Raw genomic sequence first — 24,611 nt, 5'->3', positions numbered from 1 at the left:
ATATATGTATAACTTATAATTGTGTATAAATGGGTATATACATGTTTATATATGTATGTGTATGTGTATATATATATATATATATATATATTATTAAAAAATAATTCGAACCGAAATGAACCGAGCGGAACTTTGCTCATGTTTGACTCGTTTATAAATCAAACCGAGCAGAGCAGCTCGTTTACAACTGAGTGTCAAATCGAACGAGCAATTTTCGAACGAGCATCGAGCGAGCGACGAGTAGTGAGCGAGTTGAAGGCCCTAATTGCCACCATAAACACTGATTTGGTTGAAGAAAAAAATCATCTAACTGTTGAAGAAATTTGAGTGCCATCGTTTATGGGCGTTATCGAAATGATATCACCGCAACAATATTGATACCACGTCAATTGAGATCGAACAATATCGTTACCAGTATCGTACTAACGAAACCATTACTAATATTTTATTTTTATGGTTTTTTGATCGATATAAAATATGTGTTGGCATCCTTTTGAATATAACACAAATTTATTTTGGGTTTTATCTTTTGATTGCTATTACAAATATAGGTATAATACCAATACCATAATAAACTTGGCTAATACCAATTGAATTCATGCTTTAATGCGGAAAGGATTCCACTAGTTACATTACATTCATTTATTAAAAATTAGATAAATAAGTCAACTTTTCATCTAAACTTTACATTTGAGGTAGTCTATATTTTTCGTTGAAGTTTCATTTGTGTGTGTATATAATTAACCATAAATAAGATATTTATTTAAATATCTTTGTACTTTAAAATACTATAATATTGTAAAAAGTGTAAAACCGCAATGTTTCTACAGAAAGTTTAATACAAGCAAGTTATGCAACTAATGGTTCTTTGTTGTTACATGGGTCAACATAGAGTATTTCCTTTTCATTTCTTGACTCCAAAAGAATGTTTGTTAGCCATGCAGCACACCATAAACGACTATCCAAAACTGATGCAAATAGTCAACTTAATTTCATTCGTATGCTATATTTTTGGAACTAAGCTAGCAAGCTCCAACTATAAATTGGAAACCCTTTAGCATTCTGAAGGCAGTTCAATAACAAAGCAATTTACTTCTCTTAGAGATATCTATTGTTGTACGTGAGCACCAGACTATTTATATACACATCCTTCTGTATATGTTTGAATGATGGCTGATTTAATCTTTTCCTTTGGCAGGTTCCTTGCTTCAGAGACGATAAAATGGGAGCGGGTGGCCGGATGAATGAAGCTACGGCTGACACAAATGTTCTCAAACGTGTTCCCACAGCAAAAACTCCATTTGAGATAAGTGATCTTAAGAAAGCAATACCACCACATTGTTTTAAGCGATCTCTAGCAACCTCATCCTACTACCTTTTCCGCGACATCGCTATATGCTATACTTTTTATTATCTGGCCTCAAATTTCATTCCACTTCTACCTAAACCCCTCAATTACTTAGCATGGCCAATTTATTGGTTTTGCCAAGGTAGTAGCTTTATGGGGATTTGGAGCATTGGTCATGACTTGGGCCATCATGCCTTTAGTGAATACCAGTGGCTTGATGATACACTTGGGTTTATCCTCCACTCATCTTTCCTCACTCCATACTTCTCTTTCAAATATAGTCACCGTAGCCACCATGCGCACACCAATTCAATGGAGTATGATGAGGTTTGGATCCCCAAAAGGAAGGCGGACACCTTGTATTCCGAAGTTCTAAACAACCCACTGGGAAACTTGATCATGACTGTTGTTAGGTTGCTTCTTAGCTTCCCCATGTACTTTACCTTCAATATCCATGGACGAGAATACAATGGGTTTGCAAGTCACTTTTACCCGCAAAGTCCTATCTTCAACGCTAGTGAGCGCAAACAGATTTGGCTCTCCGATGCTGGAATGGTTGTAGCTTTCTATGCTCTATACAAGATTGCAGCTGCCACAAGTGCTACATGGTTGTTTTGTATCTATGGTGCTCCTTTGTTGGTTATGAATGCGCATTTCATCTTCTTCACCTTTTTGCATCATAGCCATCCGTCCCTAGCTCACTACGACTCAAGAGAGTGGGACTGGATACGAGGTGCTTTGTCGACAGTGGACAGAGACTACGGAATCTTTAACACTATCTTTCATGATGTTACTTGTGCTCATGTAGTGCACCACTTGATCTCAACGATTCCACATTACCATACCGTTGAGGCCACCAAGGCTATCAAGCCGATCTTAGGTGACTACTACAAATACGATGATACTCCGATCTTAAAGGCTTTCTGGAGAGAAACCAAGGAATGTATTTTTGTTGAGCCAGATGAGGGTGCAGAGAACAGTGGTATTTACTGGTTCCGTAAGTAAATGTTTAAATAAAACATCCAAATGTAACGTCTTGTGTTCTATTTTGCACTCATGGTGTGTTTTTCTTGTATCTCTTTTCTACTAAAGACAAATAATACAAAGGTATCGTCAATTTTAATTTTCTTAGTAAGCGTTTTCCATTTTTTTCATTATGTTGTTCTATCTCGATCTTCCTGATTAAAATAGGATATCGATATGTTGATCAAAAGTTTATTAGGGGAGTGAGGGTGGTATCACTTGCAAAAATTCTATCACTCACAAACATCCAATCAAGTTCCACCATGTCATCAACCATTTTTTCATCACTCACATCATTTTTTAGTGGCAATGGTCATCACTCACAACACCCAACAATAAACCCTCACACCCCTCACATCCATTTATCACTCACAATCCCATAACGCGTTGATTTTATCACGCACTTGAAATCATCACTCGTAAAAAAGTTGGTGGCGGTGGTCTTCACAATTGTTCCACGCGTTGAATTGGCTATCGCGCGTTGAAAAGCTATCCGCCCCCACTCCCCTTATTGTGTGTTTTAGCAAGTGATCAAAGGTCATGTATCTACAAGCCTGATGATAATCAAAATGTGACTAAGTTCTTGTTGAATTCCTTTGATTAGACCGGCTCCAATAGGAGTTTGGGAGTTCTTGTCCAAGACGCCCAAAAATGATGAATTTGAGTAAAGAGAGGTGACCGAGGGAGATAGGCGAGGGATGATTTTTTTATTGTTTTCCGGAAAATTGAGTATGTTGTGAGAGGGGGAGATTTGAGTAGAGTTTTGTGTAGCAATGACATGACATGTTCTTTAGAGAGCCCAAGACGTTGTTGAGAGGGGTTTTGTGTAGCAATGACATGACGTTTTTTAGAGAGCCCAAAACGTTGTTTCGGTGATCGATTCTCATAGTATTAACTCAGTTGTTGTGGGCGTTTCCTCTCTGTTAAACTATTACGCCTCAAATAAGAGGGGTGCCAGGGGGCTGACTCCCCCTTTTTCATTATGCCCTTAACGAGCCTAAAGGGAGAGGTGTGAAAGAGAATATTTTTTTTGCGTCAATCATGTGGTGCCATATCACCCACCTTTAGTGAGAGTTTAGTTAAACTCTCACTACTTACATGATTGTGACGTGACAACAACTACTACTATTTTAAGTTAACCCACAATTCTTAGTCGTTAAAACTGTATTCAACATTTATTTTTTTCTTGTCAAAGCGTGTATTATGAATACAATGCAAGTATTGTAATCATATTCTTTCACATTAGTATAATTTTAATAATATTTTATTCATCATTGAAATTAGCTTTTATCTAATAACTTGCGTTTATTAAGTTTTTCAAAAATAAACTCTAAAAGTATTTTTTTCATCATATACCGAATATTGCTACCATACAGAACTCAACCGATACCTACACCTGCATGGCAGATGCTCGTTTATGAGGGTAAAGTGCTAAAAGATGGAACCATCTTGGAAGAAACAATAGTTTTATCATCTTGTTATCCAACATAAAACTGAACTTTCAATTTCACATTTTAAAATTGTGGTATTGAAGTTTTTAATTATCTTCAACTTGAGGCATTGTTTGAATTACTTCATTGCAATTGCCGCTGTAGGAATGCGAGTTACACTATTAAACGGGTAAACCTTTTGTTTAACTAAATCTGATATTTGTAATTGATTGTACAACGACGTCCCATGACATCCTCATTTCACTTCTAATTGTTTGATGCGTATCATGTTTCGCTGCGTATTGTCGACTCCGTCGCAACACACGGGTTCCCCACTAGTACATAGATACAAGCGTATTTATAAAGGAGCTCACTAACTTAATAACAGAAAATAAAAGATAATATGACACATATCTTAAAGTAGTTGTATCATTCACTTTTAGTTTCATATCTTGATGCTATCTTGCTTATAAATTATTTATTTTCTTTTAAGAAATACAATATCCAATGCCTAACACATCACATATCTATTAAAAATTTACATTACGTACTAAGTAAATTCCTTACCTTGAAATTTTATTTAAAATATTTTACTTGATTTCTAAATAATTTTATTGTGTAGATATATATTTTTTTTAAATAATATGTGTGCACAAAATTATCTTAGGTGAGACTTGACGAATCGTCTGAAAATGAAACAATATTTTAGTGTAAAACACTAGTGTTAAGTTTCAATACACTACTAGAAAACATGGTTTTTGTCATATAATTTTTTGTTACAAAATGGTAGCAATTTCTTTGTTGTCACCAGTTTGCCACCGAAAATACGGTGACAAAAACACTCGTGTCAATTGCCCTAATGCCACCAAATAGCCACCATTTTTATATTTTGCTACCTTATTTTTACCACCACAAAATTGGTCAAAATTATTTGCCACCGCTTCATATTTGCTACGCTCCGCCTTGTTTGCCACCGAGTTGTGACGCATCTTCATACTATTTAGCCACTGATATTGCCACCATTTAGCCACCATTTTTTACACAATTTGCCACCGATATTGCCACCATTTAGCCACCAGTTTTTACACAATTGTGACCACCTTGGTATAGTTATTTGCTACCATTTACTGATTTCAAAATTACATATCAATAAAACTACAAATAACATAAAAAAGTCTAATAAAATCCTAAAATTATATAAAACATCTCGTTTTCAAAAGCATATAAAAAATACAAACTAAAACATAAAATAACTAAAATTATCCTAATAAGATAAACATCTAAACATTCATGGAAGATGCTCTTTTTATATGTTTAAGGTAAGGAAAGCTGAATATAATAATGCATAATGAAACTTTGAAGCACAACTTTTTGTATGTATAAGGAAAGGAAAGCTGAATAAAATATTGCATAATGAAAGTTTAAAGCACAACTAACAACGTTTTGTCGCTGAATGCTGGCTGGGTCAACCATTATTTCTATTATATATGTTTAAGGTAAGGAAAGCTGAATATAGTATTGCATAATGAAAGTTTAAAGCACAACTAACAACGTTTTGTCGCTGAATGCTGGCTGGGTCAACCATTATTTCTATTATATATGTTTAAGGTAAGGAAAGCTGAATATAGTATTGCCTAATGAAAGTTTAAAGCATAACTAACAACGTTTTGTCGCTGAATGCTGGCTGGGTCAACCATTATTTCTATTAAATATTTGGATCTAACCACCTGAAGCAGTAGGGCACATCATATTAGACTTTAATAATTTCAACCATCAAACTAATGATCATAATATCATATGTGGTGTGTGAAGACCGATAACCAGCACAACCGGAGTTCGAAGGAAAACGCTACAACATATGTTTATATTTATTAGTTAATGGGTCATACTTAATATGTTAATTTATTTATTTTCTGTTTGGGCCGTAGGCCAATAGTATGTATGGGTCGAATTAGGGTTATGTTTGTTTAGTTTGGGCCTATAATTTGAAACGGTGTGTGTGTGAAGAGATAAACCATATGGACGGTTATCATGGGGTCGACATACCCATTCCCATGCGACACATCTCTTCAACTCACAACGCTTCATCATATATAAATAGGGCTTCAAACAATCAGTTATGTACACATTACAATTCAGTTATAAAGTTTGAAGTTTATCAAAAGTGCAGTTTGTTTCGGTTAGTATTTTACGAGTTCGTTTAGTTTCTTTCAAGTTTATTTTCGATCATGTATTGGTGCGAGAAGTGTTGTGATTATGTGGATGATTGTTATCATCCCTCTACTCCGAAATCTTGGACCTGGGAAGCCTGTGACAGTGATACCAACATTGGTATCAGAGCCGAAGGTTCTACCAAGATCAAGGAGAAGAAGGATTACGGGTTCGGAGATTGTCTGAGGGTGAACAAGACTAAATCGGTTGGTACCGATTCACGCGATACCGGAAAGAACAAGGGAAAGTGCGGCCAGGGCAGCGGAAGGAAGAGCAAGTACGCACAGGGGAAGCCATCCACTCGTTCTTGGAAGTCGCCAATTAACAAGTTCCCCAAGAAGATGATTCCGAAAGATTTCTTCAAGAAAGCAAGTTGGAAAAGTACTGGACCAATGGGAAGACCAAGGAAAGCAAGGATACGGTGTTTCATGTGTAAGCAATTCGGTCATATTGCATCCATTTGCCTGAGTAAGTATATCAATGTTAGTCCTTTACCTGAAGACGGTGATTATTTAGTAAAGGATATTTGTTGTAAGTGCACCTAATTTTGATAAACGCTGGATCCTGCCAAAGAATGAATCTTCGGGGACTTGTTCAACATTTGTTGAAAGTCTATATGTTCACAAAAGAACAAATGCGGACTAGTATATGCTTTAGTGTGGCCGCATTTGTGGTTTATACTTGTCAGAACTTATGTTTCTTGGATAGATGGTCCGAATTTGTAGTTTAGGGTTGTTAGAACTTGTATTTCTTGCAAGGTTGTCCAAATTTAGGGTTTTTAGCTTGTCAGTACTTGTAATTCTTGCACCCATGCCCAAATTTGTAGTTCTTGTATTTGTCAGTTGATGCGTGTCAGTGTGTATATAATTTAGGTGTATATTTTAAGCCCTTTTTACACTTTTTAGCCAAGTTTAAAATTTATAAACACGATATTCACTAACACTAAACACACATATGGGCAAGTGCACCCATCGTGGACGTAGTATAGTGTTGGTAAGATACCGAGGTCGTCCAAGGACACAAGAGCTTTTAGTACCGGTTTATCCTCAACGTCTAATCAAGTTAAAATGTTAGAAAAAGGTTTTTAAAGTAGAAAAATAAAACTAACTAAAATGTTGAAAATAAAATAAAAGTAAAAACAGATAGACAAGATGAATCACTTGGATCCGACTCGTGTGTAGTGTAACCTTTGATTATTTTCGCACTTTTGCACTTGTTTAAGAGATTATCTTAGTTATTGTAGTAGGCCACTCTTTTGAAGGCGACGTTACCCTCAACCCAGTAGTCTGAGTCAGCAAGGATACAATCCTAAAGGGTCAGATTATTGAAAGATAATTAATTAAGTTATTAATGCATAATGTGGTAGGCCCTTCTTTTGAAGGCGACGTTACCCTCGGCTAAGTAGTCTGAGTCAGCAAGGATACAGTCCTAAGTAGCCGGGTTAAAGTTTTAATAGTAGTTTAACTTATGTGGGGATCAAAGAGTTTGGACCCCCGCCATCCAATACCGTTGGGTATTGAAGGAGGTCCTACTAAATTTGACCCAGGTCCTTTGCAGGATCTATACACTGAACAATGGCAAGACTCTTACCAAACCGTTCCCTTAACCCCCGACCAGGTAGCCAACATACCTCCATATAGACCGTTGAGATATGAATGGTGAAAATCTTTTATTTTATATAGACAGTAAAATAATGCCAAGACACCACAGACAAACGATAAGGAAGAATCACCTTCAACATAAGAAACTAGTAATTAAAGTCATTAATACAAAACCAATTAAAAAGTGCAAAAGATTAAAAATAAAAAGTATTACACTAAACACTTGTCTTCACCAAGTGATGTAAGAGACTTAGGCAAACATGGCCTTTGATTGTCAAGAACTCTTACGATCAATCTTGGTTCCTGAGACGACTCACACACTCTATGATGGACAATGGATGATGGTGGTGGATGATGGTGTTGTGATGGTGGTGGGTGGTGGTTGAAGTGTGAGAGAGGTGGTGTGCCAAGGGATGAGTTGCAAGAGCTCCAAGAACTCCTATTTATAGGCTGAACAGAAGCTCGGGCACGACCCCGTGTCCATCCTCCTCTCTTTCTTTATTAAATGCAGTTTGTCTGCATTAGTTGACCACGCCCCCGTGTCCGCTGAGCACGACCCCGTGTGTAGAAGCATATTTGTACTATCAAGATTTGGCTGGATTCCGCGAATCTTATAGATAACCACGGCCCCGTGTCCGCTGAGCACGGCCCCGTGGTGGGCGATGGAAGCTTCTACCACTTTGTCTTTTCTGCTGACACTTGGGCACGCCCCCGTGCTCACTGAGCACGGGGCGTGTTCAGTCTTCTATCTTATTGTTTTGCTTGGAAAGATGTTGTTGGGAGGTCGGGCATGCCACATTTGTTCCTTTTCTTGTATTTATGTTAGATTTAGCTGCCTTTTTGCTTCTTTTGTCTATTTGAGCTCATTTAATCCTGAAAATACAAAAGGAAGACAAAAGCACACTTTTTCCAATATTAGTACTAAAAAGGGTTAGTTTTATGCCACAATTGATGTAATTTATATGTTGCATTTTGTGCACATCATCAGTACATATTTGTTAAGTACTGACTAGGGTTTTGCATTGTAAGGGCTTATGTGTCCGTATTTAGGTGTGTATATTTTCTAAGTGACTGTGCGCAGACAAGGGACTCAATAAACAATGAAATTTTGGAGAAAACTTCTTGTGCAAACAAACCCTAACTTTGTGTGTTCTTCATTCACTGTGTGTAATTGTTAATTGTGAATACTCTGATTCACTGTTCTCTCGTCTTCTACACCTTCTGTACGAGCTCTACGTTGCGGTACAAGACACGCGGTGGTTTCCGCACATCACGTGTGTGTTCGATCGGTCCGGTTCGGGTGTTCGTTGAAGGAAGACGACCTTACAAGTGGTATCAGAGTAGGCTCTATATACAGAGTGCTCTTACCGCTGTAGACTTCGTGTTAGAGGTTAGATTTTGTTCAGTTTTGTTCATTCTAGTGGGTTTTCAAGTTTCTAGGGTTTTCTCACACTTTTCTCATGATTTTCATGGATTCTTCATGTGTTTCTTGATTTTTCATCATGGATGGTGATTAGGGTTTAGTTGTGAGTGTTTGTGCTTGATTTGATTATTGAGATTTTGCTCAGATTGTGTCCGATTTATAGTTTTTCTTCAAATTCTCTGGGTTTTTGAAGAAGATTGCTGAGGTAAGCAATCATTTGTGTTCAGATCTATTTTGGGATGGTTGTTTTGTGCGAATTTGGATAAACACATGTTAGTACTTGTGTTTTTATCCGAGTTTGTGGTTTTCTCTTGTCCGCACTTACGGTTTTGAAATCCTGGTCCATACTTGTGAGTTTTCTCCTTCTCCGCACTTGTATTTCAAAATTTCATCCGAACTTGTGAAACAGAAATCCTTTGTCCCCACTTGTTTTAAAATCATTGATCCGCATTTAGCTCAATTATATCCATCCAAACATAGTGAGTGTTAAGTCCGCACATAATCATTTAAACATGTTCGAACTTAGTTCTTTTATTAGTGTCCGCATTTGTGATTTGTCTCAAAGCTGTCCACACTTAATTCACCAATCATGTCCGAACATATTCCCATTCAGACTTGTCTGCATTTAAATGCAGCTTTCACCACTGAAACGAAATAACTCGTTTAAATATCAAACCACATCGAAAATTTTTTACTCCAGCGCCATTAGAAGCGTATTTCGAAATACTACGTTTTAGACTCAAGAAAATCCAGTTTTCGTTACGTTATGACCCGGTTACAGCCAACTGAATCTGGCTGAAATCCTTGGACAGATTTCCTGTTTCAGCTCTTAGTGACATAAAACGAGTTTTCGAGTTTACTTGACATGTTTTTGCGATTATAGGTACATAATCAATCACCCCAAGCAGTTAATAGTTTATTTATCTCAGATTTATCTTACCAAGTATCAACATCATCAATAATCTCAAACCCTAATTAACCTTTATATGTTAAGTATACTTAAACGATAAAACGAACCACCATACATGATTTTCATGCATCCTTCACTACAAGTAACATTATAACCATCATGATTATCAACAAACTCAGAAAAACACAACCAAGTTTATAAAACTTCAAACCGAATCAAAAACAAAATACATACTAACCTTGGAGAGAGATGAGAGAGAGCTAGAGTGAGAGATATCGAGAGAGAGAAAGAGGGAGTAGCGACGGTCCAGGGGGGGTCGCCTGCAGCCGTGCGTCGAGGGGAAGGAGAGAGGGTTAGGGTTTTTTCTTTGTTTTGTGATACACAGATTACACGCACACACACATGCATACGTACATGAGGGGTGGTAGGGGTTTGGGGCGGTTTGGGTCACATTGGCCGAAATCAAAGGGAGTTTCGGCTGGGTCATACTTGGGCCGAAACGAAAGAGGTTGGGAAAAGGGGTGGCGGTTTGGGTTGCTTGACTTGGGCCGAGAATTTAAATGGGCCGCAAGGGGTGTGGTGAAACGGGTTGAGTGTATGTTTATGTTGGTCGACGTTGGTTTGGGTCAGGTCATGATAACCGGGTTTCGGTTATACGCATACGTATATAAATATATATTCCTAAGATAATGAGTTTGGATGTTTATATATGTATATACGATAATATATATAAGATAATTTTATATCAAATCACATGACGTGGAAGAGTAAGGCGTTATAAATATATATAAGAAACGACAATTTACAATTATCACACAAAGGGTGCTAACCTCAAAGATGCGGGTTGTCACAATACTAATGCAAACTACATGACCACCCATTTTGTACAACCAGCAGTCACCACATACATTCGCATCATTAGCACACATTATATATATATATATATATGATTCATAATTATAGGGTCTCATCACATTCTATTCTCATATACATTACATTCGGTTATCTTTTTAAATTCAAGCATTTCATCTTGGTGTCTAACCATCAGTGAGTCTGTCACATCCCCAAAATCCACCTGCGGAGTATCACCGCTTGGGAGCGTGACTGACCAGGATCAAGCCACCAATCATATTGAACATGTAATAAATAGTAATAATTATCCATCAATACGAAAGGTGTTTATCAAACCAACATAATTAAGTGTAGCGGAAGCATTAAAGTAAAACCCAACATAAGTGTTAACGTATGAAATATCATAAGTGTTTAGTAAGCATTCACGAATCCTTGTCCACAACGACCCGCTCCTCCTTGTGCAAGCTCCATATGATACCTAAGGTCCTGCAAGGCATGCAGCAGATAATCAACAACTAGTTGAGCGAGTTCACAGAAAGTAAGTTCATAACAATATTGCGTAAGTTCATCTAGTGGGGGCTTCCCGTACAAGTATATACTACTGGTGAGGGGTTCTCACATTTATCCTTTATAATGGGGGCTTCCCATTATGGTACTTACTAGACTATTTGCAACCATGTGTTCTTCTTAAACCGAGAACATGAATACGTACTAGGTCACGCAGGATTTACGTGAGTGCCCTTCCCCGAGGACAGTGGTACGCGTGGGGTTTACGTAGGATTTACGTAAGTGTCCTTCCGACCCGGAAGACAGTAGTGGGTGTTAGGTTACACAGGATTTACGTAAGTGTCCTCCCGACCCGGGAGACAATGGTAGATACTAGTTTACGTAGGTTTTACGTAAGTGTCCTGACTATCCTGAGGACGATGGTCTATAGTCTAGAGATTGCGTAAGTACGAGTAATCATTCCATATTTAACATTCCAACCCAATTCCCAACCCGGGAATCCCATGCCTTGGCTGTGTGAACTCACCTTGGTTTGCTCGGCAGATACACAAAAAGAGAGGGTTCTTGAACTAACAGTGGTCAACCACGTCCTAACAGGGTTATCACACAAGTCAGGTTTTGACTTCAAGTAATGCACGTATGTATCACATAAGTTAACACGTTTTCAAACACGTATAGATCATGGCAGCATTTTCCAGTTAATCAGGTGTTTAACATATTCAACATGTGCGACTAAACAATTGGGCTCATTAACAATCGGCCCAACCCCTTGTGCGATCTGCAAGGCTTGTGCGATCCACAATGGGTTGTGCGATTGATCACTAACCCGGCCCAACTATACTTAAGCCCAACAGAAGAGAAGTCCAAAACATAACATACTCGGCCCATATAAAAGTCTTGTGCGATCCGACTGGTCTTGTACGATCGGATGAGCCCAACCCAAATCAACATCCGGCCCAAACAGTTTAAGCAAGCATACAGCATGTGCGGTCCAGCTTTATTACCCAGCCCAAGACTACGGCCCAGTAACTAATCATAGGCCTTGTGCGATTCCAGTGGGTTGTGCGACTGGATTTGGGCTTGTTCGGCCCAACTGTTAACAAGCCCGATAGCTTGTGCGATCCCACAGTTATTGTGCGACTGAGGATCTCTTGTGCGACATGCACTTGTGTGATCGGATCAAGTCTCTTGTGACTTGTTTCTTGTGCGACCAACTTGTGTGATTGTGTTAAATTTCCGAATATTATGCAATCAGTTACAATTATCTATGTTTCCAAGTTTACCAAACAAGTTAACAAAATCAATCAACATAATTCCAACTAATCAGTTACATACACTCGATCGAACAAGATAGTTATCATCCGATTCCTAAGAACCCTAAATCAATTCAACATGAACAAACATCAAACCCCTAAAACATATCAGCATGAATCCTGAATTGTTAACATGTATTCGATCTTAAATCATCATATAACCGATCTGTAAACAGAACATGGCAGCCGATTACTTATTACCTCATCATGATTTCTTGCACAACATATGATAATAACAACTAATAAGAACCCTAATCATTAACAAGATCATCACATAGCAACCGATTGACAAACATACACTCAATCCGATCATATTACACAACACGTAAACAATTCATGCAATCAACTCCAATTGGCTAAAACCAAACGTGAAATCATAACATCATCAATTCGAGAACACAAACAACATACTAACCGATGAAGAGAGTGAACAAGGATTAATCCAAATCAGGAGATATCTTCGATAGTAAAGGTGTTGTTGCCGTCGGGTTCCAAACAAACGAGAGGAAGATCTAGGGTTTGAGTGTGTGTATTGTGTTTTGTAAAAGTGAGAAGTAGTTGCCCTACCCTAAGTGTATACGAGTAGAGGATGGGCCGAACCCTCAATGGGCCGCCCATTGGTCCAAACACAAAGTATAGCCCAAATGGGCTTGTGCGATTGATATGTGTTGTGCGTTCGGATCATGTTGTGCGGTTTGGGTTCATGTAACATATATACATACCCATACATATCATGTATACATTCATTAAAACACATATCACATAACATTCAATAAGCATTCGCTTAGTCAATCAAGTTCATATAGTCGAGTCATGTTTATAAACGTTACACAAAAATAGGTTCAGAATTTCGAGTTGTCACATTATCCCCTACTAAAAAGAAATTTCGTCCCGAAATTTGGTACGCACTCACTGAGGAAGCTAGGTAAATTGTATTGTTCACTGGTTTTCCTGGGGTGTCACATCCTCCCCCCGTTGATCTGGAATTTCGTCCCGAAATTCCGAAGTAGTAGCTTCAGCCTCAGTAGTGGTTGCATTGGTTCCGAATAACTGGGGGTACTTTTCTGTCATCTTGTCTTCGCGTTCCCAGGTGTACTCTGGGCCACGTCTGGAGTTCCAACGTACTCGAACAAGAGGGATTCTCTTGCTTTTGAGGACCTTCACATCCCGGTCCGTGATTTCAACTGGCTCTTCGACGAACTGCAACCGCTCATCGATGGTGAGTTCCTTGAAAGGAACTATGAGGGTCTCATCTGACAGGCACTTCTTCAGATTCGACACGTGAAAGACGTTGTGAACTGCACCGAGTTCAGCTGGTAGGTTCAACTTGTAGGCCACCTTGCCTATTTTCTCAATGATCTCGAATGGTCCGACGTACCGCGGATTTAGTTTGCCCCGTTTGCCAAAACGTACCACACCCTTCCAGGGTGAGACTTTAAGTAAAACCCGGTCCCCGACCTGAAATTCCAATGGCTTTCTACGCTTATCCGCGTATGCTTTCTGACGGTCGCGTGCTGCCGCCATGCGTTGTCGTATCTGTGCTATCTTTTCCGTGGCGTCCACTACAATCTCTGGACCCGTAATCTGACTATCCCCCACCTCTGCCCAACAGAGAGGTGACCGGCATTTACGTCCGTACAATGCCTCGAATGGAGCGGCTTGTATGCTAGTGTGATAACTGTTATTGTATGAGAACTCCACCAAAGGGAGGTGCTTTTCCCAGCCATTGCCGAAATCGATAACGCATGCCCGAAGCATGTCTTCAAGAGTTTGAATTGTTCGCTCAGACTGCCCATCCGTCTGAGGGTGATACGCTGTGCTCATGTCCAATCGTGAGCCGAAAGATTTGTGCATCGCTTGCCATAGTTCTGACGTGAATCGTGCATCGCGATCCGAAATGATGGATGTGGGCACCCCGTGCCTCGAAACAACTTCTTTAAGATAGACGTCTACGAGAGTGGAGAATTTATCCGTTTCCTTTATAGCTAGGAAGTGTGCAGACTTGGTGAGTCGATCCACGATCACCCATATGGTATCATTCCCACGCTGGGATCTGGGTAAGCCCGTAACGAAATCCATGGAAATTTCTTCCCATTTCCATTGAGGTATCTTGGGCTGCTGAAGTAGGCCAGCTGGTTTCTGATATTCAACCTTGACTCTCGCACAGGTCAAGCATTTTCCAACGTACGTAGCGATGTGGGCCATCATGCTAGGCCACCAATAAGTAGTTCTGATGTTGTGGTACATTTTGTCCGACCCTGGATGTACCGAGTAACGAGACTTGTGAGCTTCGTCCATCACAAGTTCGTGTAGACCGCCATAAAGTGGGACCCAAATACGTCCCGTTACATAGTAGGCACCGTCTGCCTTCTGTTCCATTCGTTGTCGTGAGCCGCGTAGGGCTTCAGCCCTGACGTTTTCTAGTTTCAATGCTTCTGCCTGAGCATCTCGTATCTGTGTAGGAAGACTGGACTGAATCGTAAGCTGTAGCGCTCGCACGCGCCGAGGTAAAGTGTCTTTCCGACTGAGGGCATCAGCCACAACGTTGGCTTTGCCTGGATGGTACTTGATGGCGCATTCGTAATCGTTCAGTAGTTCGACCCATCGTCGTTGACGCATGTTCAAATCCTTCTGCTTAAGAATATGCTCGAGACTCCTGTGATCGGCGTAAATCGTGCACCTGGTACCGTACAGGTAGTGTCGCCATATCTTAAGCGCGAAAACAACAGCTCCCAGCTCTAAATCGTGCGTCGTGTAGTTCCGTTCGTGAATCTTAAGTTGGCGCGAGGCGTAAGCAATAACCTTGTCGCGCTGCATCAACACACATCCAAGTCCCTGGATGGATGCATCACAATATACTACGAAATCGTCTGTGCCCTCTGGCAATGAGAGGATAGGTGCACTGCAAAGTCTATCCTTTAAGTGCTGGAAAGCAGTCTCCTGGGGCTCTCCCCAGCGATAGGTGACACCCTTCTGTGTCAGTAGCGTAAGTGGCTGAGCAATCTTTGAGAAATCCTTGATAAACCGTCTGTAATAACCCGCCAAACCCAAGAATTGGCGTATTTCCATTGGCGTACGTGGTGCAGGCCAGTTTCTGATCGAGTCTACCTTGGATGGATCGACATGGATCCCATCCTTGTTCACTACGTGGCCTAAGAAGTGGACTTCACGAAGCCAGAAGTCGCATTTCGAAAACTTAGCGTACAGCTGTTCCTTCCATAGGAGTTCCAAAATAAGGCGTAGATGCTGCTCGTGTTCCTCCTGACTCTTGGAGTAGATCAGGATGTCGTCGATGAAAACAATGACGAACTTGTCAAGATAGGGTTTGCACACCCTGTTCATAAGGTCCATAAATACGGCAGGCGCGTTCGTTAACCCGAACGGCATGACAAGAAACTCGTAGTGGCCATAAGGAGTTCTGAATGCTGTCTTGGAGACGTCCTCCTCTCGGACTCTCAGCTGATGATAACCTGACCTCAGGTCTATCTTCGAATAGTAGCACGACCCTTGCAACTGGTCGAATAAATCATCTATGCGTGGAAGAGGATAACGGTTCTTCACCGTCACCTTGTTGAGTTCCTTGTAGTCTATACACATCCTGAAGGTACCGTCCTTCTTTTTCACGAATAGTACTGGAGCTCCCCAAGGCGAAGAGCTTGGACGAATGAAGCCCTTTTCCAAGAGCTCTTGTAGCTGCTTTGACAGTTCCTCCAATTCTGATGGAGCTAGACGATACGGTGCGCGAGCTATGGGTGCTGCTCCTGGAGCGAGCTCGATTTGAAATTTGACCTGACGGTGAGGCGGTAATCCAGGTAAATCTTCAGGAAACACCTGAGGGTAGTCGCGTACAACTGGAATGTCTTCCAATTTCTTTTCCTTCACTGATGCATCCGAAACGAGTGCCAAGATTGCGGTGTGACCCTTCCGCAGACACTTCTGAGCCTTCAAGAAAGAGATGATGCCAACCAAAGCACCACTCTTGTCGCCTTGAACTTCAAGAGGTTCTTGACCAGAACGTGGAATACGAATGATCTTCTCACTGCATAAGATCTCTGCCTGATGTTGGGATAACCAATCCATCCCAATAACGATATCAAAACTTCCCAAGACTATGGGAATAAGGTCGATGGAGAAAACTTGACCAGCTAAGACAATGCTACAACCCCTGACTATTTGCGTGGCTTCTAAACTCTTACCATTAGCTAGCTCTACGACATGTTTGGTGCTTAGGGGTGTTGATGTACGTTTTAACAATTTACTGGCTTTCACAGAAATATAACTTGTATCCGCACCCGAATCAAATAAAACAGTAACATAAATATCGTCAAGGAGAAACTTACCCATAACCACATTGGGATCGTTCATTGCATCTCCTCGTCCTAACACGAAAGCTCGACCCCTTGCCTCGTTGCCATTGTTGTTGTTGTTTCCCCCGTTGTTGTTGTTCCCGTTGCCCTGGTTATTGTTGTTGCGATTCTGGTTCTGGTTCAGTTGAGGGCAATCGCGTTTGAAATGACCTTCAGCCCCACACTGGAAACATCCCCGGTTTCCACGCTGTGGCTGCTGCTGCTGTGGGTTCTGTGGAGCTGGTTGTTGCGGTTGCTGGTTCTGATTTGCAGGCCGTGGACTCCTACAGTCTTTGGCCTCGTGACCCATCTTGAGACATCTTTGACAACGACCCTTGTTGCACTGGCCGCTGTGATGTCTGTTGCAGTTGTGACACTTGGGGTGAAACCCTTGATACCTTCTCTGCCTATGACCACCAGAGGATTGCTGACTGGGACTCTGGTAGTGGTCAGTCTTCTGCTGCTGAGCTTAAGACTGAACTGTTGCTGAACCTTTGCTAGAATCCCCATACCACTTTCTTTTGTTGTCACTGGGTGTAGTGGGAGTAGCGGCTGAAGTGGTAGCACTGATGCGTTTGGGCAACTTGTTTTGTTCCACCGCCTGATCCGTGAGGCGATGAGCAAGACGCTGGATGTCTTGGATATTGTCGAGGTTAGCCGATGTAACATGGCTCTGAATTTCTGAGGCTAGACCCTTGAGGTACAACTCGATGCGTTTGATGGGAGGGTCTACCATGGTAGGGCACAAAATAGCCAGTTCGTTCGATCGCTTCGTATAAGCTTCTATCTCTGACCCCGTCATCTTCAAGTGATAAAACTCATTCTCCAACTTGTGGATATCATCCCTTGTGCAGTACTCACGCTTGATAAGTTCCTTGAATTCGTTCCAGGGTGTGGCGTTAGCATCTGCCAACCCTAAGATCTGGACTTGGGCGTTCCACCAAGTTAGTGCTATTCCTTCTAGCGTGCCAGTGGCGTACTTCACCCTGCGAGCCTCAGGGCATTCACACATCTCGAACACTGACTCTAGCTTCTCAAACCAGTGGAGGAGTCCCACTGCCCCCTCTGTGCCGCTGAAAGTACTTGGACGACAGTCCATGAAGTTCTTAAAGGTGCAAACTTGCTGCTGCGCTGGTTGACCTATCGTGTACGAATAGGGCAAAGTTTAAATACAAGGGCTAGTTTAGGAGTGTAGGATCTAAAGATCCTAGTGTAAGTTATGACTACAGGATATACTACCTGCTTGAGCAGCTGCAAGTGCCGCAGCAACTTGAGCTTGAACGAGAGCCTCTAGCTGGGCTTGAGTCATGTTAATTCGTCCAGACATGATCTTCATAGTAAAAGTAACGTAAGTGAGAGTGGTTCGCGAATAGGGCGATGACAGAAAAGCGTAAGCACGTAGGTATTCTCATGTAATAAAGTCATGTGTATCTAATCGTAATGCGAGCAAAGTTCTATATAGTTCTAGCATGCAGGTAATAAACATAAACCTTATTACCTAGGATGTCGAGTCTTGCACGTGGAGCGAAGCGTCGTTGTGGATCGTTGAGAGCACTGTTCTGGTTATAGTCTAGTTTTAATAAAAACGTTTTCCCATATCAAAACCAAGTTCTCTATAACCAATGGCTCTGATACCAATCTGTCACACCCCCAAAATCCACCTGCGGAGTATCACCGCTTGGGAGCGTGACTGACCAGGATCAAGCCACCAATCATATTGAACATGTAATAAATAGTAATAATTATCCATCAATACGAAAGGTGTTTATCAAACCAACATAATTAAGTGTAGCGGAAGCATTAAAGTAAAACCCAACATAAGTGTTAACGTATGAAATATCATAAGTGTTTAGTAAGCATTCACGAATCCTTGTCCACAACGACCCGCTCCTCCTTGTGCAAGCTCCATATGATACCTAAGGTCCTGCAAGGCATGCAGCAGATAATCAACAACTAGTTGAGCGAGTTCACAGAAAGTAAGTTCATAACAGTATTGCGTAAGTTCGTCTAGTGGGGGCTTCCCGTACAAGTATATACTACTGGTGAGGGGTTCTCACATTTATCCTTTATAATGGGGGCTTCCCATTATGGTACTTACTAGACTATTTGCAACCATGTGTTCTTCTTAAACCGAGAACAGGAATACGTACTAGGTCACGCAGGATTTACGTGAGTGCCCTTCCCCGAGGACAGTGGTACGCGTGGGGTTTACGTAGGATTTACGTAAGTGTCCTTCCGACCCGGAAGACAGTAGTGGGTGTTAGGTTACGCAGGATTTACGTAAGTGTCCTCCCGACCCGGGAGACAATGGTAGATACTAGTTTACGTAGGTTTTACGTAAGTGTCCTGACTATCCTGAGGACGATGGTCTATAGTCTAGAGATTGCGTAAGTACGAGTAATCATTCCATATTTAACATTCCAACCCAATTCCCAACCCGGGAATCCCATGCCTTGGCTGTGTGAACTCACCTTGGTTTGCTCGGCAGATACACAAAAAGAGAGGGTTCTTGAACTAACAGTGGTCAACCACGTCCTAACAGGGTTATCACACAAGTCAGGTTTTGACTTCAAGTAATGCACGTATGTATCACATAAGTTAACACGTTTTCAAACACGTATAGATCATGGCAGCATTTTCCAGTTAATCAGGTGTTTAACATATTCAACATGTGCGACTAAACAATTGGGCTCATTAACAATCGGCCCAACCCCTTGTGCGATCTGCAAGGCTTGTGCGATCCACAATGGGTTGTGCGATTGATCACTAACCCGGCCCAACTATACTTAAGCCCAACAGAAGAGAAGTCCAAAACATAACATACTCGGCCCATATAAAAGTCTTGTGCGATCCGACTGGTCTTGTACGATCGGATGAGCCCAACCTAAATCACCATCCGGCCCAAACAGTTTAAGCAAGCATACAGCATGTGCGGTCCAACTTTATTACCCAGCCCAAGACTACGGCCCAGTAACTAATCATAGGCCTTGTACGATTCCAGTGGGTTGTGCGACTGGATTTGGGCTTGTTCGGCCCAACTGTTAACAAGCCCGATAGCTTGTGCGATCCCACAGTTATTGTGCGACTGAGGATCTCTTGTGCGACATGCACTTGTGTGATCGGATCAAGTCTCTTGTGACTTGTTTCTTGTGCGACCAACTTGTGTGATTGTGTTAAATTTCCGAATATTATGCAATCAGTTACAATTATCTATGTTTCCAAGTTTACCAAACAAGTTAACAAAATCAATCAACATAATTCCAACTAATCAGTTACATACACTCGATCGAACAAGATAGTTATCATCCGATTCCTAAGAACCCTAAATCAATTCAACATGAACAAACATCAAACCCCTAAAACATATCAGCATGAATCCTGAATTGTTAACATGTATTCGATCTTAAATCATCATATAACCGATCTGTAAACAGAACATGGCAGCCGATTACTTATTACCTCATCATGATTTCTTGCACAACATATGATAATAACAACTAATAAGAACCCTAATCATTAACAAGATCATCACATAGCAACCGATTGACAAACATACACTCAATCCGATCATATTACACAACACGTAAACAATTCATGCAATCAACTCCAATTGGCTAAAACCAAACGTGAAATCATAACATCATCAATTCGAGAACACAAACAACATACTAACCGATGAAGAGAGTGAACAAGGATTAATCCAAATCAGGAGATATCTTCGATAGTAAAGGTGTTGTTGCCGTCGGGTTCCAAACAAACGAGAGGAAGATCTAGGGTTTGAGTGTGTGTATTGTGTTTTGTAAAAGTGAGAAGTAGTTGCCCTACCCTAAGTGTATACGAGTAGAGGATGGGCCGAACCCTCAATGGGCCGCCCATTGGTCCAAACACAAAGTATAGCCCAAATGGGCTTGTGCGATTGATATGTGTTGTGCGTTCGGATCATGTTGTGCGGTTTGGGTTCATGTAACATATATACATACCCATACATATCATGTATACATTCATTAAAACACATATCACATAACATTCAATAAGCATTCGCTTAGTCAATCAAGTTCATATAGTCGAGTCATGTTTATAAACGTTACACAAAAATAGGTTCAGAATTTCGAGTTGTCACAGAGTCAACAATAATGTACCTGCGTTTCATTTCATTCTCAAAGACAACCTGGTTAGCGTCGTTAATACTCGTGTATATTAACACCAAACATACTTACATACAAGACTCACACATTCGAATACCTATGGTTCAATAACGTGCGTACATATTATCTAATCAAACTCTTTCGTGTATAATAAATTCTACTTCATACACCTACCCCTATGTCCAAACTCTTACTTACAATTCACATTCTCACATGTTCGAACGAACAAATCTTAGTAACAAACTACAATACATATAAGTCTTGTAAATACCAACCTACGTGCATACTCATTTCTATTCATGCTTACCTATGGGTTCCATCTACTAACATGCAACTAAATCTATACATACATGTCTACATACTTATTTCATTCCCACACATACTTGCATGCACGCCCCATTCTTACCCGTACCTCATAAACACTCTTTAATAACATTTAGGTACATTTCAGAATCTTAAAAATGAGCTCTATACTCACCTGTACCTCATAAAACTAATTGGTAAGGTTTTGGTACATTATGGAGGTTTAACAGGGCTTGGGAATGGGTCTACAGGGTCCAGAAATCGAAGAAAAACGAAGAAAATGGGTTGCCGGCATCGGCTAGCACCTAGACAGCAGCTTAGGGTGTCAACCAACTGTTGCCTAACGTCGGCGACGCTGCTACCAGCGTCGTCGACGCTGCCCCTGCAGCACCGACGCCCGGATTTCGTTCTTTTAGAAATTTCGACCCCTATTCGCGCATCCCGAACTTCCCAAAATGTAAAATAACATTATTCCAAGCCACCAAATCATTTTAACATTTAATCCCATGTCCCCATAATCAAATCTATACGTTTATCATACTTTCTTGATTTTGACCCGTTTGATTTTACCAAGTTATTTCCGACATAGTTAACTACTTATGGCCCGCTACAACAATACTTACCTTCGTACTATGATTACCTAAACATTCTTACATGGTTCATATGCCATAACATCCAAAAAAAACCACATCCGACACATACTTTCTACATTTTGACCCGTTTGAACTTAACAAGAGTTTTTATTCATAACTAATCCACATATTGCCCAATACGACCTTACTTACTTTCGTTCTACCATTACTTACCCATCGTTTCATGATTCCCATCATTTTTGCAATCAAAACTCATTACATAATAATAAATTTAGTTTGGAAATCACTTACCTTAAGCGTCCGTATTCGCATCCGTTTCCTTGCCTCCTCTTGACCCGTTAGCCTTCCGTGCTTGTGTCCTTAACATGATGCTTATCCTCACATGTCACCACATTTACATTCTTGTCAACATACATGATATTACATATAACCAAATCATAATTAATTCATATCTTGTATTTGACTTTTAATTGTCAATCCTAACAAGTACGAGGCATAGACTTAACAATGTATCATTCCAATTTACTCAATTTAACTTACCATCAAGAATAACATATAATGACCGACAATGCATCACTCAATCCTCCTAGTCTTACAATCATATTAGGATTTCTAATCATGCTATTCTCATACTAGTTGACTTTTCATAAAGTCAACGGTCAAGTATACAAATTTCCAACTTAGGAACATATGTCGATATCGACGACAACCCTTTTTGGTGCAATATTTTGCTTTAGTGTGTTTTGTTTCAAGAACTTGTATGCATTTATAGTTTTCTTTCTGATTGGAGAGATACTGGTATTTACCACTCAGGTAAGTTCTTGTTTCATACTGAACAGTATATGACAAACATGTTATATAACACAATGGTGGTAAGGTTTGCATTGTAAACTACAAGGTCCTATAAACTTTGTATGTCTGCATACGGTGAAGCGAGTTTGAGACCATTATCTGTGGCTATGTCCACGGTCTCAATTCACGTGTTTGGTGATGTGCCTTCGTCTCATCTTGTTAGAGTGATGCTGGACAGAATTAACAATTGAGGACGCCCGCCGTGATCCTAACTTCAATACTGATTTGGCAGCTGGAATTTGGTTTACAGGTATATTAAAAATGATAAGTGTTTGATTGCTGGATGGATGCCAATGCCCCCGTATTTCCTTTTATTTCATGTATTTTTATTCCGAGTGTGGACAGATACAACGAAGACAGTGAGCATCATGTTGAGCGCTCAATCCCCAAACCACTGCTTGAGGAGGCTACGGCTTCCGGTCAACTGGTCTGAATAGTTCTCTTTCTTTTTAACATGTACAGCTATTATTATTTCGTATATATTTTTTGTTGTTTTTGTCTGTAAGTATGTTATCTAAAAGTGCCCCTGAATATGTACAACTAATCCGATGTCTGTTATTTGGCAAGTTGTTACTAAAAATTCATGTGGATGAAAGGAAAATTAATCTCCCCTTTTCTATTCGTATTCAAGATCATTCAATTAAATGTGTTGATTTTGATTGAATGATCTTGAATCATGCTTATTTTTCAATTGGGAAAAGCAATAGTTTCTACTAATTATTACCACTTTCATTTTTTTATAGTATTGAAATTTCAAATGAGAAGATATCGATTTTTGACACAGGGTCGGGTATGGTAAGATGTTACTTTCGACATTATTCTTTTATTATATGTATTCTTTGCCTTGTAGGGGAAGATGGGTGCTTCTCTCCATAGTGCATACAAAACACAAGACATTGGTGGCAAGCCTCCATATTAAAGGTAAATAATGTGGAAACTTTATGAAATATGCTTAATTTCTTCAAACATTACATTCTTCATTGTTGGTGCACTTGTGTCTGTACTTTGTCTGTATTCGGTCACGATGTAAAACGATGTCTTTGTTAGTCTTGTTAGTTTGACCAAGTCAACCATCCTCCTGGTTTGACTTGGACAAACAGTTTGAATATGGTTGTAATTGTCTGTCTCGAAGGATGAGACATCGAAGGATGATTTAGATCCTTCGATATGCTCGAAAGTTATTCTCGATAGATGCAGATGGACCTCGAAGGATATGCCATCCTTCGAGGTATATGTGTATCCTTCGATAGCTGGATGCTCGATAGATCATCTATCGAGCAGTCAACAGGATCCTTCGGACAGACATTCTGTGCTGGGTATAAATACCCATGCAGTGTGTTCATTTCATTGGAGACACTCAACACACGAGAGACAGAAAGATAGACTCGAGAGATAGAGAGAACATTCTGTCAAGAACACACATACACTTAGAGAGTTTGCAAAACTGATTTGTAAACATTGAGCTTGTAACCGAACCTTTCATACGTATTAATACAAGTGGTGTTAATCGGTGAATATTGTGTGTCTTGTGTTTGTGCTTGTTTCATCTCGGTTTGCATACTAGCTTGGATTCCGCACTTGCTAGTGTGTTTCACATAACAAGGTTAAGGTTTGACCTCATCCTCCGAGAGGGACCTACAAGTGGTATCAGAGCCGTGGCTCTTTTCCTTGTTAAAAACCGGGTTTGTACAAGACTTTGGAGTGTTTGGACACTTGGTTTAGCACCCGTTTTTAGTGTTTTTCTTGGTTTTCTT

At 40.4% G+C, this 24,611-nt stretch overlaps 1 protein-coding gene across 1 annotated transcript; it reads left to right on the top strand.

The window, feature by feature from the left end:
- The first annotated feature begins 1,037 nt into the window (after positions 1-1,037).
- Positions 1,038-2,483, top strand: LOC110897316 (delta(12) fatty acid desaturase DES8.11). Its single transcript, XM_022144069.2, has 2 exons — positions 1,038-1,116; positions 1,199-2,483. The coding sequence occupies exon 2, from the start codon at positions 1,223-1,225 to the stop codon at positions 2,351-2,353; it is 1,131 nt and encodes a 376-aa protein (XP_021999761.1). The 5' UTR covers positions 1,038-1,116; positions 1,199-1,222; the 3' UTR covers positions 2,354-2,483.
- The last annotated feature ends 22,128 nt before the right edge of the window (positions 2,484-24,611 follow it).

This window comes from Helianthus annuus, chromosome 13 (genome assembly GCF_002127325.2).
Source record: "Helianthus annuus cultivar XRQ/B chromosome 13, HanXRQr2.0-SUNRISE, whole genome shotgun sequence".
NCBI lineage: Eukaryota > Viridiplantae > Streptophyta > Magnoliopsida > Asterales > Asteraceae > Helianthus > Helianthus annuus.
This window is presented reverse-complemented; position numbering and strand designations above follow the sequence as displayed.

Excerpts from the sequence above, each read along its gene's own strand:
- LOC110897316 (XM_022144069.2), top strand. The coding sequence starts at position 1,223 with ATGGGAGCGGGTGGCCGGATGAATGAAGCTACGGCTGACACAAATGTT.